At 31.7% G+C, this 13850-nt stretch overlaps 1 protein-coding gene and 1 long non-coding RNA gene across 5 annotated transcripts; one reads left to right on the top strand and one right to left on the bottom strand.

Moving 5' to 3' along the window:
* Positions 1-24: 24 nt before the first annotated feature.
* LOC132704107 (transmembrane protein 17-like) lies at positions 25-13240 on the bottom strand. 4 transcript variants are annotated; one of them, XM_060673888.1, is made up of 4 exons: positions 9320-9894; positions 3486-3589; positions 3318-3431; positions 25-288 (listed from the first exon to the last, which is right to left on the bottom strand). In XM_060673888.1, exons 1-4 carry the CDS (start codon positions 9399-9401, stop codon positions 25-27), a joined length of 564 nt encoding a protein of 187 aa, XP_060529871.1. In that variant the 5' UTR covers positions 9402-9894. The 4 variants fall into 4 exon arrangements, 3 of the variants coding, with proteins under 3 accessions (XP_060529871.1, XP_060529869.1, XP_060529870.1); XR_009619229.1 differs by lacking the exons at positions 25-288; positions 9320-9894 and adding exons at positions 12234-12948; positions 13016-13240; XM_060673886.1 differs by lacking the exons at positions 3318-3431; positions 3486-3589; positions 9320-9894 and adding exons at positions 12234-12948; positions 13016-13240.
* On the top strand, positions 9535-12414 carry LOC132704109 (uncharacterized). Its single transcript, XR_009619230.1, has 3 exons — positions 9535-9556; positions 11463-11554; positions 12280-12414. It is a non-coding gene; the product is annotated as an uncharacterized LOC132704109 (long non-coding RNA).
* Positions 13241-13850: the final 610 nt, after the last annotated feature.

The raw sequence follows: 13850 nt of genomic DNA, 5'->3' as shown, positions 1-13850 counted from the left end.
GGACAATAATAAAGCCATTAGGATTTATTTTGATTTTTTAATTGCGCTATCACTGCCGTCAATTTCATTTCTGAGTTTCACTATTCTATAGTAGTTCGCTTGCTGATTGGCGGTGTACTTCAAAGCGCAGTATCCGCAGATCAACTCGATTGAGAGAAGTAGAAACATTACGCCTTGAGCCGCCACTTGTATGTAATAGATTTGGAGACGCGAATCGAACAGGAGGAACGCTTGAAGTGGAAACTGGATGAACGTCGAGAGCATCCAGAAACCCGCAAGTTCCGGTATCTGAAAAAATAAAAAAAAATGGCCTGTTTGGTTGATGAAGAACTTGCGATTTCTTTGTACTTCCTTGTACTGCCTTAAAAATTGCAAAATCATCGATTGCAACGCACTTTTATTATACTTAATGTCTTTAGATTAAAAATAGTTTATTAAATACCAAAAGCAATTAAGGTCCTTTTGAATAACGAAATTATCGGACCTTATTTCTTCGAACAAAATCTTAGTATATATATGTATATTTACAGTCTATTTAAATCGCAGTAACTTTCCCGAATCAAAATCAGCCTGGTGTATCAGCTACACAGATCTGATTTCAACGGGATGGTGCTCCGCCCCATTTTGCTCGACAACTGCGTGACTACTTAAATACAATATTGCCCGAAGAGTGGTTTGGTTGAAAGGATCAAGGATTTCTAGATATTAATAAACTGAATTTTTTCTTCTGGGGATATTTAGAATCAAAAGTGAATGCGAAAAAACCACAAAATTGAGATGTTTAAAACTTAGAATTAGGTTTTTAAACTGATTAGCATATTGTGAAGAAGTTAATTTACAAAACTTAATAAAATAAATTTTTGTAGCAGGCCTACAGATTTTTTCTCAATTTTACTCACTGTCGATCTTGTAACGGGAGTGTAACTCTGTACCTGCTTTTATATTGAGGGGCACACTGTCTCGGATGATATTATCATATTGGTGACAGGTCGCGGTTACGATTGTTAGGTTGCTTATAGATTTCTATAGACTCTCGGATTTTTCGTTGGTAGAAGAATTGATTACATGCAACAATTTTAGTTTTATTGAATAAATTTTATGTCTGTTTCGTGATTGTGTTCGGCAACTTCTGATGAGCTTATTTGTCTTAGTCTTAATGCTGTTTCATGTTCTTTGAGCCTAGTCGATATTTTTCGTACGGTCTCTCCAATGTATTCTTTGCCGAATATGCATGGAATGCTGTAAATTCCTGGCATCTCAAATCGGATTTTGTCTTTGACGGACCGAAGATGTTGAGAAATTTTTGTCTATATATATATATATATATATATATATATATATATATATATATATATATATATATATATATATATATATATATATATATATATATATATATATATATATATATATATATATATATATATATATATATATATATATATATATATATATATATATATATATATATATATATATATATATATAGACAAAAATGTCTCAACATCTTCGGTCCGTCAAAGACAAAATCCGATTTGAGATGCCAGGAATTTACAGCATTCCATGCATATTCGGCAAAGAATACATTGGATATATATATATATATATATATATATATATATATATATATATATATATATATATATATATATCCAATGTATTCTTTGCCGAATATGCATGGAATGCTGTAAATTCCTGGCATCTCAAATCGGATTTTGTCTTTGACGGACCGAAGATGTTGAGACATTTTTGTCTATATATATATATATATATATATATATATATATATATATATATATATATATATATATATATATATATATATATAGACAAAAATGTCTCAACATCTTCGGTCCGTCAAAGACAAAATCCGATTTGAGATGCCAGATATAATATATATATATATATATATATATATATATATATATATATATATATATATATATATATATATATATATATATATATATATATATATATATATATATATATATATATATATATATATATATATATATATATATATTTTATATTTCTTTAGAACTTTTGATATGTGGTCAGTGATGTTTTGAATATAAGGAAAGACAACAGTGGCAAGTGTGGGATTGCTTTCGTTTTCATTGCTATTGGTAGGTTGTGGTGAAGTGTATTTTTTGATGGAACGTAATGTGGAAATTAGAGAGAAGAGCAGAGGTAAGGTGTTTTCGGTGACTCGGGCTGAGATAGTTTTACCGCTCTGTAAACAAGAGAGTTGATAATCGATGATTTTTGGGCCGGATGGTGATGTGACCATGCATTAAGGTATCGGTCTGTATGCGTAGGTTATCTGTAAACACAATGACCCAATGTTAGGTCTGACTTTCTATTGATAAGAATATCTTATAATGGCAGGTTATTATTAGCTTCCAATTCAATTGTAAAACGTATGTTAGGGTGTATCGAGTTTAAATGTCTAAGAAAATCTACTAGGGATTCCTGACTATGAGGCCAAATAACAAAAGTAACATCGACGTTGCGTTTCCATAATTTTGGTATTAGATGGACGGTGTCGAGAGCTTCATTTTCAAAGGCTTCCATAAATATATTCGCGATGACTGGTGATAGTGACGAACCCGTAGCTGTTCCCAAAGATTCACAAACCAACATATTCTCTAGCAAAATAGCTAGCTTTCTTATTAAAACCCTTTGCAAGGAAAACTGACAGTTTCGTACTTAATTCCTTTGACTTCACTGAACAAATAAAAAGCATTACATTAGGTACACAAGATATTCTGGTTAGTTTCGATGTAGAATGTAGAATCCCTCTTTACTAAAGTCCAAATTCCTGAAACTCTCACCATCATTCCATATATATTAAAATCCAAGAATCTGAAACTAAACTTTTTCACCCTAATTAAAAAATGCTTGAATGAAACATATTTTTCTTATAGCGGTCAAATTTTTGAACAAACGTCGGGAACAGCTACGGGTTCGTCACTATCACGGAATATTGGTTCTTGAATGCCGCTAGATCAACAACAAACTTGAATTTTAATCGAGAAAAATTGGTCAGTCTTTCTATATTATTTATTACTAATTATTTAATTATTTATTATATTACTAACAAACGGCCTTCATATAGCCAGTAGGAAATGACTGGACGCAATTTTCTTTACAAAAATATGTGTGCTACTAAAAATACCCCTACCAGATAATTTAAAAAATGTCTTGTCAAAAACTGATAATTGTATGAACACCTTTTACGAAATTTTCTAATGCGCATTGCGAAACTTTGACTGTCGCAATGAAGAACAGGTTTTTTTAAATATAACTTTTACCTTATCTTTGAGATTTCCTTCATAGCACATGTACAATCTTAGCGGTTCCAACGTAAACGCTATCAGGATAACGGTCACAACTAGAAACTTGTAAATTTCGCTAAATTCTTCATACTGAAACAAAACAATTGAAACACAAATCCAATTTCCCAGTTGCCAATGTCTCACGTTGTTGTATAAAAGTATCATCATAATCACGGCCCAAATGGGAGCAAACACCACATTTAAATATGCTGCTATCTGTAGCGGTAAATTGGAATTAACTTCCCTGCCTGAAGCAAAGTAATAAGTAATGTTAGCATTGATAAAACACAGAATACATTTTGCCATATTCAAAAAAAAATATCCTTATTGCTTTGTTAAAGTTTTAGAAAAGGAAATGCTCAATACAGGTCCTTATTAGCAACGAGCCGTCTATTTTTTTCTCCTCGTATTCAAAACAATATGCATTGTAGTGTCATGGTTGACAGAATGTTTACACACGTTTATTATTTGTTTTAGAGAAAAATGTTAATAAACTACCTAAAATTATTTTGAAATATACAGGGTATGATCTGTTCATAGATATAAGAAAGTGACAAATCTTTTGAACGGATTATCCAAGGGTGGTCATTAACATACAATGCAACAAGATTATTGTTGTTAATTAAGGTAATTATTAAAAATTAATTATTAATTATTAATTAAGGTAATAATCGTGATGCACTGTATGTTAATGACGACCCTTGGATAATCCGTTCAATAGTGATTGGTCACTTTCTTATATCTATGAACAGGCCATACCCCCTGTATTTTAGTACTATACTCAATTACCCAATGTGGGGTTGTTATGGTCTATAGCGAGTGTTTTCGGATTTATGGCAATTTTTTCGTCAAAAATAGCCTGTATTCAACACTATATTCTTGAAGTCATTTCCGAAAGTTGTGATTTAATTATACCAAAATGACAGTCATTTATCCTATATTTATTTTGAGGTTAGTTCGAATTGTTTATACAGAGTCGGTCAAAATGGAAAATATTAATTTCCGCGAAAAAATCAATTATATCTCATTTAATTACTCCTATTAATATGCTTTAAATTTTATTAAGCATTCGCTATACCCAAATTTAGTATTTTTTGGGGTATATACATTTATACGAACAAAATACTGAAATTTTTCAAATCGTGCTAAAATATCACATAAGTTTGAGAAGTAAATAAATATTACCTGAACCCGAAAAGTTTACAGAAACGAATTAAGTCAGCTAATAGCATTCGTTACTTGTTTATACAAAATGTAATACGGAAATACTTGATTAAATCCGAAATTTAAAGAAAGATGAAATTATGAACTGCGCGATAGTATGTTTCACTTTATTTATTGCTCGAAATGTCTCCCACAGAATTCGATACACACTCTAACACAACCTTGCAATGATTGGGTAGTATTCGCTAGCGTTCCATGACTTCTCTTATCCTGTGTTTCATATCCTCGTTTGCTGTGGAAGCAGTTTTATACACCTCATCTTTAATAATTCCCCACAGAAAATAGTCCATGTCTACAAGATCAGGAGATCTAGGTGCCCAACTAATCGGACCACCTCTCCCTATCCACTGTTGAGGAAATAAATTATTTAAGTAATTCGTAACTTGATGGGCATAGTATCTAAGAGCTATAGGATGAGAGCTATAGCACTAAAAAGTTGTAAACTTGTCCATTCACAGTATTTTCAAAGAAATGGGGCTTTACAACGTTATTTTCTATTATACCACCCCTAACATTTAAAGACCACTAACAACACTAAAAGACGAGAACTGAAAACATTATTTATAGTTGAATAAAATTATCGACTTAAAAAAAAGGCAAAATTTCTAAATTAATGGCTTATTGGAATATTTTCTCATAATTCTACAAATTGTCGGAGTTTTGTTCATAAAAATGTGCATACCCCAAAAAATACTAAGTTAACGATGCTCAATAATAAAAAATTAATATTTTTAATTTTTTATTTTGACTCACCCTATATAAACGATTCGGACTAACTTGATAACAAGGATAAATAACTACTTTATAAAATTGTTGGCATAATAAAATCACAGCTGTCAGAAATGGCGTCAAAAATATAGCGTTGAACACAAGGCATTTTTTACGAAAAAATGGCCATAACTCCGCAAACACTGGGCATAGACCATAACAAGGATAAATAACTACTTTATAAAATTGTTGGCATAATAAAATCACAGCTGTCAGAAATGGCGTCAAAAATATAGCGTTGAACACAAGGCATTTTTTACGAAAAAATGGCCATAACTCCGCAAACACTGGGCATAGACCATAACAATCCTACATTGGGTGATTGAGTATAAAAGGAAGATTCTCCTAATGCAATAATATACAGAGTGTTCGATAAAAAAATTTTTACCCACTAAAAAAATGTTTTTCTAGTCTCGTTTATTACTTTTGTATTTGACATTTTTCTCTAAAACAAATGACAAATGACACTATTTGGATATAGTTATATAAGTGACTAAATTTATTTCCTGTTAAATATTTTTCTCTATATTTGGGGATAGAGAGGATTACTCTTACTAGATTTTAAACGATCACTTCTGAAAAATAACGGGTGACTTATGTTCCCTATGTGGGGGGTAAAATAAGTGTGAGGATTTCAGAAAGTATTATACCTCACCTCTAAGAGTTTCATTCATATGCAATAAGCAGCCCAATACATACAGTGAACGACTAAAATATAGAATAATAGTATATTATTCAACAAGTGTGGTAAACGGCATTTGAGTCACGAGTTTATTTGTCACCAGCAAAGCGAATGATCAACAAGCGAGTGACTTAAAAGTTTACCACATATGTTGCATACTATACTTTTTCTACTACCGTTAGTTATTGGATACATTTTTACAAAACAACACGATACATTCACTCACATAATTGTCAGAATTGACAAACGTCAAAATTCAAGCCATGCGGCAAAATCTCCGAAAATATACTATTGCTCCCAAACACCGGTAATATCCCTGAAATATTCGAAGGGGCTCGGATCCGTGGGACAAGAAAGTCACGCGATAAACTGATCTCCTCCGCACGCTAGATCGATGTATAATTAGGTATTTTACAGAAGGAAGTAGAAAATAGTATATTATGCAACAAGTCCGGTAAATGGCATTTGACGCACGAGTTTATTTGACACGAGCAGAACGCAGCGGAGCGAGTTTTTAATAAACGAGTAACTTAAAAAGTTTATCGAGCGTGTTGCATACTATACTTTTTCTTCTACCTTTGGTTTTACTAAACAAAATTATACTTTCTCTACGACCGTTAGTTTTTGGGTACATTTTCGCAAAACAACACTAATGCATTCACTGCTATGTTTAGGCATTATACAGACGGGAGTAGAAAAAATCATTTAAAAATCAAGTATTGGACTTGAGAAAAATACTCGCAACATCCATCTTAATATTTTTTGAGCATTTTTTTAAATCCATTTTAGAAATCTGCGTCAAATTTCAAGCATAATTATGTGGATATACGGAAATTTTATAGAAACAGGGCAAATCAAAGAAATTATTTTATTAGGCGTTGAAAATTCACACCGTTCCAAAATATTACCAGCATATTTTCATCAATTTGCCCTATTTCGTATCTAATTTAAAATTTTAAATCATCATTAAATTTCACCGTTTTTTCTGATACACTTTTTATTTTAAATATTTGCACTACCTACTATCCACTGTCCCGGAATTGGGAAAGAAACTGCAAACGTGGGAATTAAGTCATTTTGAAGACATTGTAAATATCGGGATGCAGTAAGATTTTAATGTAAGATGCAATAAATTTGTTATTCAAAATCCCTGCCGGAACATTATTTTTTTGTGGATGTTGTGTATGATATTCTCTCGTTCATCGGAGATTATTTGTACTCCAATCCCTACAATTTTGTTTATTTACGGTATCGTTTAAACAAAACGTCACTTCATCGCTAAACAGTATCTCAGGATGGAAAAATAGATTTAAGTAGCACAAACTATAGTTTGGGGTCAGGATAATCTTGGTTTAATTCCTGTAATCCTATCTTTTACGTATGCGTGAATTTTTCTTGAAATCCAATACCCCATTTTTAAATGAATTTGTTCCATGATATAGCCGGTCACTGTATACATAGTGTTTTCTAATTGAATAACAATAAGGCAGCGATTTTTGCGTTAATTTTAAAAAGAAAACTTAATATAAACATATATTCTAAACCACTCAACTTTTGAGATTGATAAAGCTAGGCGCTTTTCTAATAGAGTCATACTAGATAGGCGAACATTTTCAAATATACGTAGAAGGTTGACTGAAACAGGTACTTTTAGGGCAAGTAATCATTTAAAAGAGCCCATTGTTTTTAAAGTCTTCGATGAAAATCCTGAACTCAGTACTAGAAAAATTGGAAATAATCTGTAAGAAAAAAATTTTGCAGAAATGCAATCAGAAATTTCCATAAAATTTCCATAATAACCATATTTGGGTTCATGAAAACCGCCACGCAGTTGTCGAATTTAAACATCAAAAACAGTTTTTTTTAATCAGGAACAGAATGAGGTTCAAGCATGACGGCGCGCCAGCTGAATTTAGTGTTGCAGTAAGAGAATATAATAACAATATAACCGATGGGTAGGTTGGCCCCTTTGGACTTTTTCTTATTGGGGCATCTTAAAAGTCTGGTTTATCGCATATCATTTAACACTGTGGAAGAGCTGAATGATCGTATAAGAGCTTCCTAATATTTAATAAGAAACATTAGACGTAAAAGAATGCGCGGTGATATAAGGAAAAGAGCTGAAGCGTGTATCCTTCAAAGTAAAGGACATTTTCAACAACTTATTATTATTATTAATTTACTAACAGACAATGTTATTAACAATTATTAGTTTTCTTTTAAATTAAAAATCGTTTATTATTGATCGTGTTATGTTGTTACTATTGATCTTGTTATTTCATTTAAACTGTGAAAGTAAAAAGAACAGTTTTTTCTATTTTTTTTTTCTGAAGGACACCAGTTGGTCACTAAAAGCTAGATATTTTGTTTTAGACAGATATTTTTATTTATCACAATAAAAAATAAAAATTTTGAGAACTAATTATAATAGAATGAAAAGCAAAATCAGTAGAATTTTGTCAAAGGCTTATAAAACTCTATGCTCACAAACTGCCATGAAGTCATTAAACGAGGTCAAACAACTAAGCATTGTGTATTTAAATACGTTTGTTTGTAACTTAATCAGTTTATAACCACTCGATGTTGTATTGTGAATGTTGGTTGAAAGGTTCTATTTTTGTGGTCAGATATTTTTTATCAATTTTAATCATTTATTTGTAAAATATTTTATTAAAAAAATTTTTAGGCATCTTCTTATTTTTTCCATTACTAATTAGATGTTTGTGATAAAATTTATTTTCTAATTTACGTATGTTATGTTGAAATCGTTGGACTTCATTGACCACTACTGCGTACTTAATATGTCTCAGTTGCTATGTCGCTGTTATTATTAAAATTATAGAAAATTATTGAAAGTTAATTTTTGCATTTTTGCATGATGAATGAGAAGAGACAGTTATTATTAGTTTGTTCAGGGAATCAATAATTTAAAAGACAAGATCCATAACAACATTTTGTGTATTTATATCTATAGATTTTGAATTTGGAAAAGCACCTTGTATATTGTGTAATTCTGTACTAAAATTTTTATTACCCATTTTAACAATTTTTCATTTGACAAAATGGTATTGTGTGCAAAAACTTTTTAGGGTCCACGAATCATGACGCTTGGTCAAACAGTCTATAATATTTATCATTAAAGTACCAATAACACGTAAACAAAACAAAATTATATATATTTTTTCAAAATACAATTTTCATAAGCAGCTAGAAATTTGAAATATAAATTGGAAAAAAAAACAGTTTATAATTTCACGTCTACCGGTATTCCAGTTGACAATTGAACAGTTAAAATAGATATTACCATAAATATCGATATCCACATTATAGGATATACCGGCAAATACGTTTTCTGACAAGCCAGTCACTTTTTCTTTCCAATCCATAGTATCGTCGACACTAAAGCACTCTGTAATAAGTAACCTCAATAAAAATATAATTTACTAGAGCTATCTGCACCTTTTGTTGGTATCGTATGTGCTAGTTGCTTAGCAACATAAATTTATTTCACCCAGGTCACGGATGTACGCGGTTGATTAAGGTACAGACTACAGATTTATTTTATTTATTAGCGATTTTACATGTTACTATCCAAAATAGGAATCCGAAAGATTAACTCAATTAATTCAAAAAGTAATAGACGGCACCAGTTTGGGCATTTCCGGGTTATTATCACAACTTAAGAATAAATTGGCAACGAATTCTTATTCAAGAGTACTTAGAACCCAGCTATACTAATTTTTATAATGTACTACTACTACTACTACAGGGTGTTTGAAATATAGTATGCGCCCCGCTTAAGGCTGTACATCATTGTAAAATCTTTAATTACAATTTGATTTTAATTTAATACAAGTTCTATTTCTATAAGTATAAGTAATTAATGTTAAAAAAACTTAGAATAGGATGTTATATAGGTTTAGTTAGATTTAAAATAAAACACAAGTTGTCGTAGAAAATTGGCCATAACTTCTAAACTACCAATTTTTATAATAAATGCTATATATATGCAATAATGAATGAAACATATTAGTAGTATTATCAATACATAATCAAAAGCAAATAGCTTATCACCTAAGTGACCACTTTGCCACAGAGCTGACCAATGAAAGTGAGAAAGTATATTGGATTTAAAAAAAAACTCAGAGCGAGGCGTGATGAGGTTACCGTCAAAGACGTATTTAAATGATGATGTGATGTTTCTGCCATGGATGAGTCCTGGAATTGCAATTATGATACTGTTAATAACTTATTTCAATCACTTCCATTAAAGTTAAAAGACGATGACGATTCGCGATCTGTTAGACTGGATATATTAATATACAAATCTTTGAGAAAGAGCAGCAGTTTGTTGCTATCTAGATTTAAAAAACTTAGGCGTCAAATCAAAACTCAAACAGTGAAAGTATATTGAGAGTGCTTAAACAATATTGAATTGACTATACGAGGTGATCCATCAAAATTTTGGTCATACATTCAACCGAAGAGAAATAGCTCCAGGATCCCAGACTTGATTTCTTATGACGGTGAAAATTTTTAAGAAATCCCAAGCCATAGTAAATGCGTTTTGTAGATATTTCAATTCGGTCAATTTATCAAAGTTACGACCTCTTCTTTTTGTCATCTTTATTGATGGTCTAATTAGTATATATCATAATAGTGTCTGATTAATCGATTAGGTTTAATTTTTTTTAAGTGTAACATGCTTAATTACTCTAGAAAGCTGAACATAAATATATTTAATTACGTAATAAATGTAATATGCAGTAAATTATATGATACTATTTAAAAATCTACTGCACGATGAATTCTATAGAAAATTGTTTGTTGTTTCAGGATAACATTAATTTCATATCAGGATGCTGTCTGGTTAATCGATTAGGTTTAAATTTTTCTAAGTGCAACATGCTTACTTACCCTGGAAAGCTGAGCATAAATATATTTAACTACGTAATAAATAGAACTGCATGGAATCGATTAAATAAAGTTACAGACTTGGGAATTGTCGATCCCAGACTTATTTTTATACCTCATATTGAGCAATTAGTATTAATGTATCAACAATACAACAACTACCCTGTATTATTCTTACGTGAGATCTATTTTATTTCAATATTTCAATGTCATACTGATGGCTTGGGGTTAATCCAGAGACGTTTCCTTAAATACTCAGTTATTAAGGTAGATAATATACATCCTCACAGAGTATTTAACCATCAAGTACTATTCCGCAGGTTAGGGTTAGGAGGGATATTAATTCTTTGAAATTTCTGGATGGGCTCTTGCCTGGTACGGTGAAATCTGAGTGACTCTTAAGCAAAGTAAAGTTTGACTCCCCAGAATTGAAGCCAGATTTAGGCCTACATTCCATCTCCCTACACCTAGGACAAATGTTTTATATGGGTGGCCAATTTATGTTTTTTATGGTAACTTCAACATTGTTTCAGACATATATGACATTCATGCGGATTCGCTTCGTGAGAATGTTGCCTGTATTTTTGGTTCGTGCGCAGAGCTTATGACTGCTTAGAGCACGTATGTGAGTAATTAGCTTAGCTTGTTGTTTGCGGTATATTTTCATTATTTTTCGCTTATTTATATATTTTCTGTAATTGGGTGTAAACCCGTTGAAATATATATATATATATATATATATATATATATATATATATATATATATATATATATATATATATATATATATATATTCTCACGTATTGATTCACGGATGGAAAAATGTGATGACACTATATTCCGGGATATCATCCGTTCGCTCGTTGAACTCCGACTGGAATCCTGCAGACGTTTCGCCAAAATCTCACTTGGCATCTTCAATGCTCGCGCTCCGAAAACAGTGTGTTCGAAGTGTTTTCGGAGCGCGAGCATTGAAGATGCCAAGTGAGATTTTGGCGAAACGTCTGCAGGATTCCAGTCGGATGCAGGATTTGCAGGATTCCAGTCGGATGCAGGATTCCAGTCGGAGTTCAACGAGCGAACGGATGATATCCCGGAATATAGTGTCATCATATATATATATATATATATATATATATATATATATATATATATATATATATATATATATATATATATATATATATATATATATATATATATATATATATATATATATATATGCATGTACCAAATTTCCTACAGCTTTAATTGAGTATTACGCAAATAGTGTCAAATTTCTAATATAAAAGCATTCCGCTCACCCAATCGATCGCATCTAAACCTCTATCCTCAAAAAATTTGTTGCAGGCCCAGAAACAACCAGAGTCGCAAAATGACTTGTACTTATCTCCTCCGTCTTTTTTGTAAGATATCGCAGATGGGTGGCTGGTTTTAATGATACAGTGAGTCGGATTTCGGATGAATTTCGTTTTTTCATGGGCGCGGGTTCCGAACAATAGGAAAACTATGCCGTCACATTCGCGAGCTAGCCAGGAGATGATTTCATCGGTTATCTCTACCCAGCCTATAGACTTGTGACTCTTCTTACTTCCTACTGTTAGAATCGAGTTTAAAAGTAGTACGCCCTGTCGAGCTAGATGCTCGAGTTCGGTGCTTACCACTCCTCTCTCGATTCGGTTTGCATCATGAGGTCTGTGGAATTGCTTAAAAATTTCTTTAATTATATTCCTGAGGGACCCGGGAATCAATCCGATAGTGTCGGAGCAGGAGAAACTTAGACCGTCAGCCATATTTGGCTTTGGATACGGATCTTGGCCGAGAATAACCACTTTGGTTTCTGTGGGTAGGAAGTATTTAAAGCACCTGAATACGTTCTCAAGGGATGGACGCACCGTCAATTCTTTACTTAAATTTTCGTACACTAATTTTAAGTCCTGCTCTGCAAATATTTCTCTCCAATCTTCCGGAATGTAACTTCGAAATTCATAGAAAGTAATATCCATGTTTGCGAACGTACTAAAATTCGTAAAAGAAAAACATTTTATATTAGGTTAATTAGGTTATCGACAAATTCTACAGTTACCTCGTATAAATAAGTTGTTCAATTCTATTTGTTCCTGCTTCTATGGAGAATGTTGCGTAGATCAGCATCGACAGACTACTTATAAACTGCATTAAAATGCATTGGTTTAAAATCTTATCTCGCGAAATAAGTTGCGCAGTGTTGCATCATCGATATAAGCACAATCTAGTAATAATTTGTTGGACCACGAGCTATTTGTACCTTTCTCAACAAAACTTACAATGTGCTCCGGTTAAGAGGGGCCTATATCTTATCTGGAAACCTACTGCGGTTACAAAAAAAATTTAAATACAAAAGTTGTTTCTATTAAAATGACTTTTTATTGCATTTTTGGATAGTCTTTTCAAAGAAAAATTCAACTATGTATATGAGTGTGGGTCTGTATGGGTTTCGATCTTATTAGCGATCATCTTCAGAACATCATTGTTGGGTTGCTTATTAACTTTTTAAACTTTTTACGGTCTATTATTTTTACGAAAATAATACTTTTTTTAGGCAATGATCAGATTTAAAAAATTTATTTAAAATATGCCATGTGGTGCCATGTTTCGCAAAATGATACTTTTCTCAATTTTCTTAAATGAGGCTGTATATTATTGGATTTTCGAATAGCCACTTTAATAGCAATTAATTATATAACATAGTACGCGTCCATACTATTAACCTGTTTCATTTGTTTTATCTTGAAAAAACCCCACTGTTTTTTGACAATATGGTCTGCACTTACCCACTGATTTCTAAAATGCCGATTTTTTAGTGTTAGTATTGACTTGGCTTTTCAGTTTTTTAAATTCATTTTCTATGATAGGTTACCAGGATTTTTAACTCTGGGCTT

Source organism: Cylas formicarius, unplaced genomic scaffold (assembly GCF_029955315.1).
Source record: "Cylas formicarius isolate icCylForm1 unplaced genomic scaffold, icCylForm1.1 PGA_scaffold_6__28_contigs__length_40554024, whole genome shotgun sequence".
Lineage (NCBI taxonomy): Eukaryota > Metazoa > Arthropoda > Insecta > Coleoptera > Brentidae > Cylas > Cylas formicarius.
Note: the sequence above shows the minus strand (reverse complement) of the source record. Positions and strands in the feature narration are given on the sequence as shown.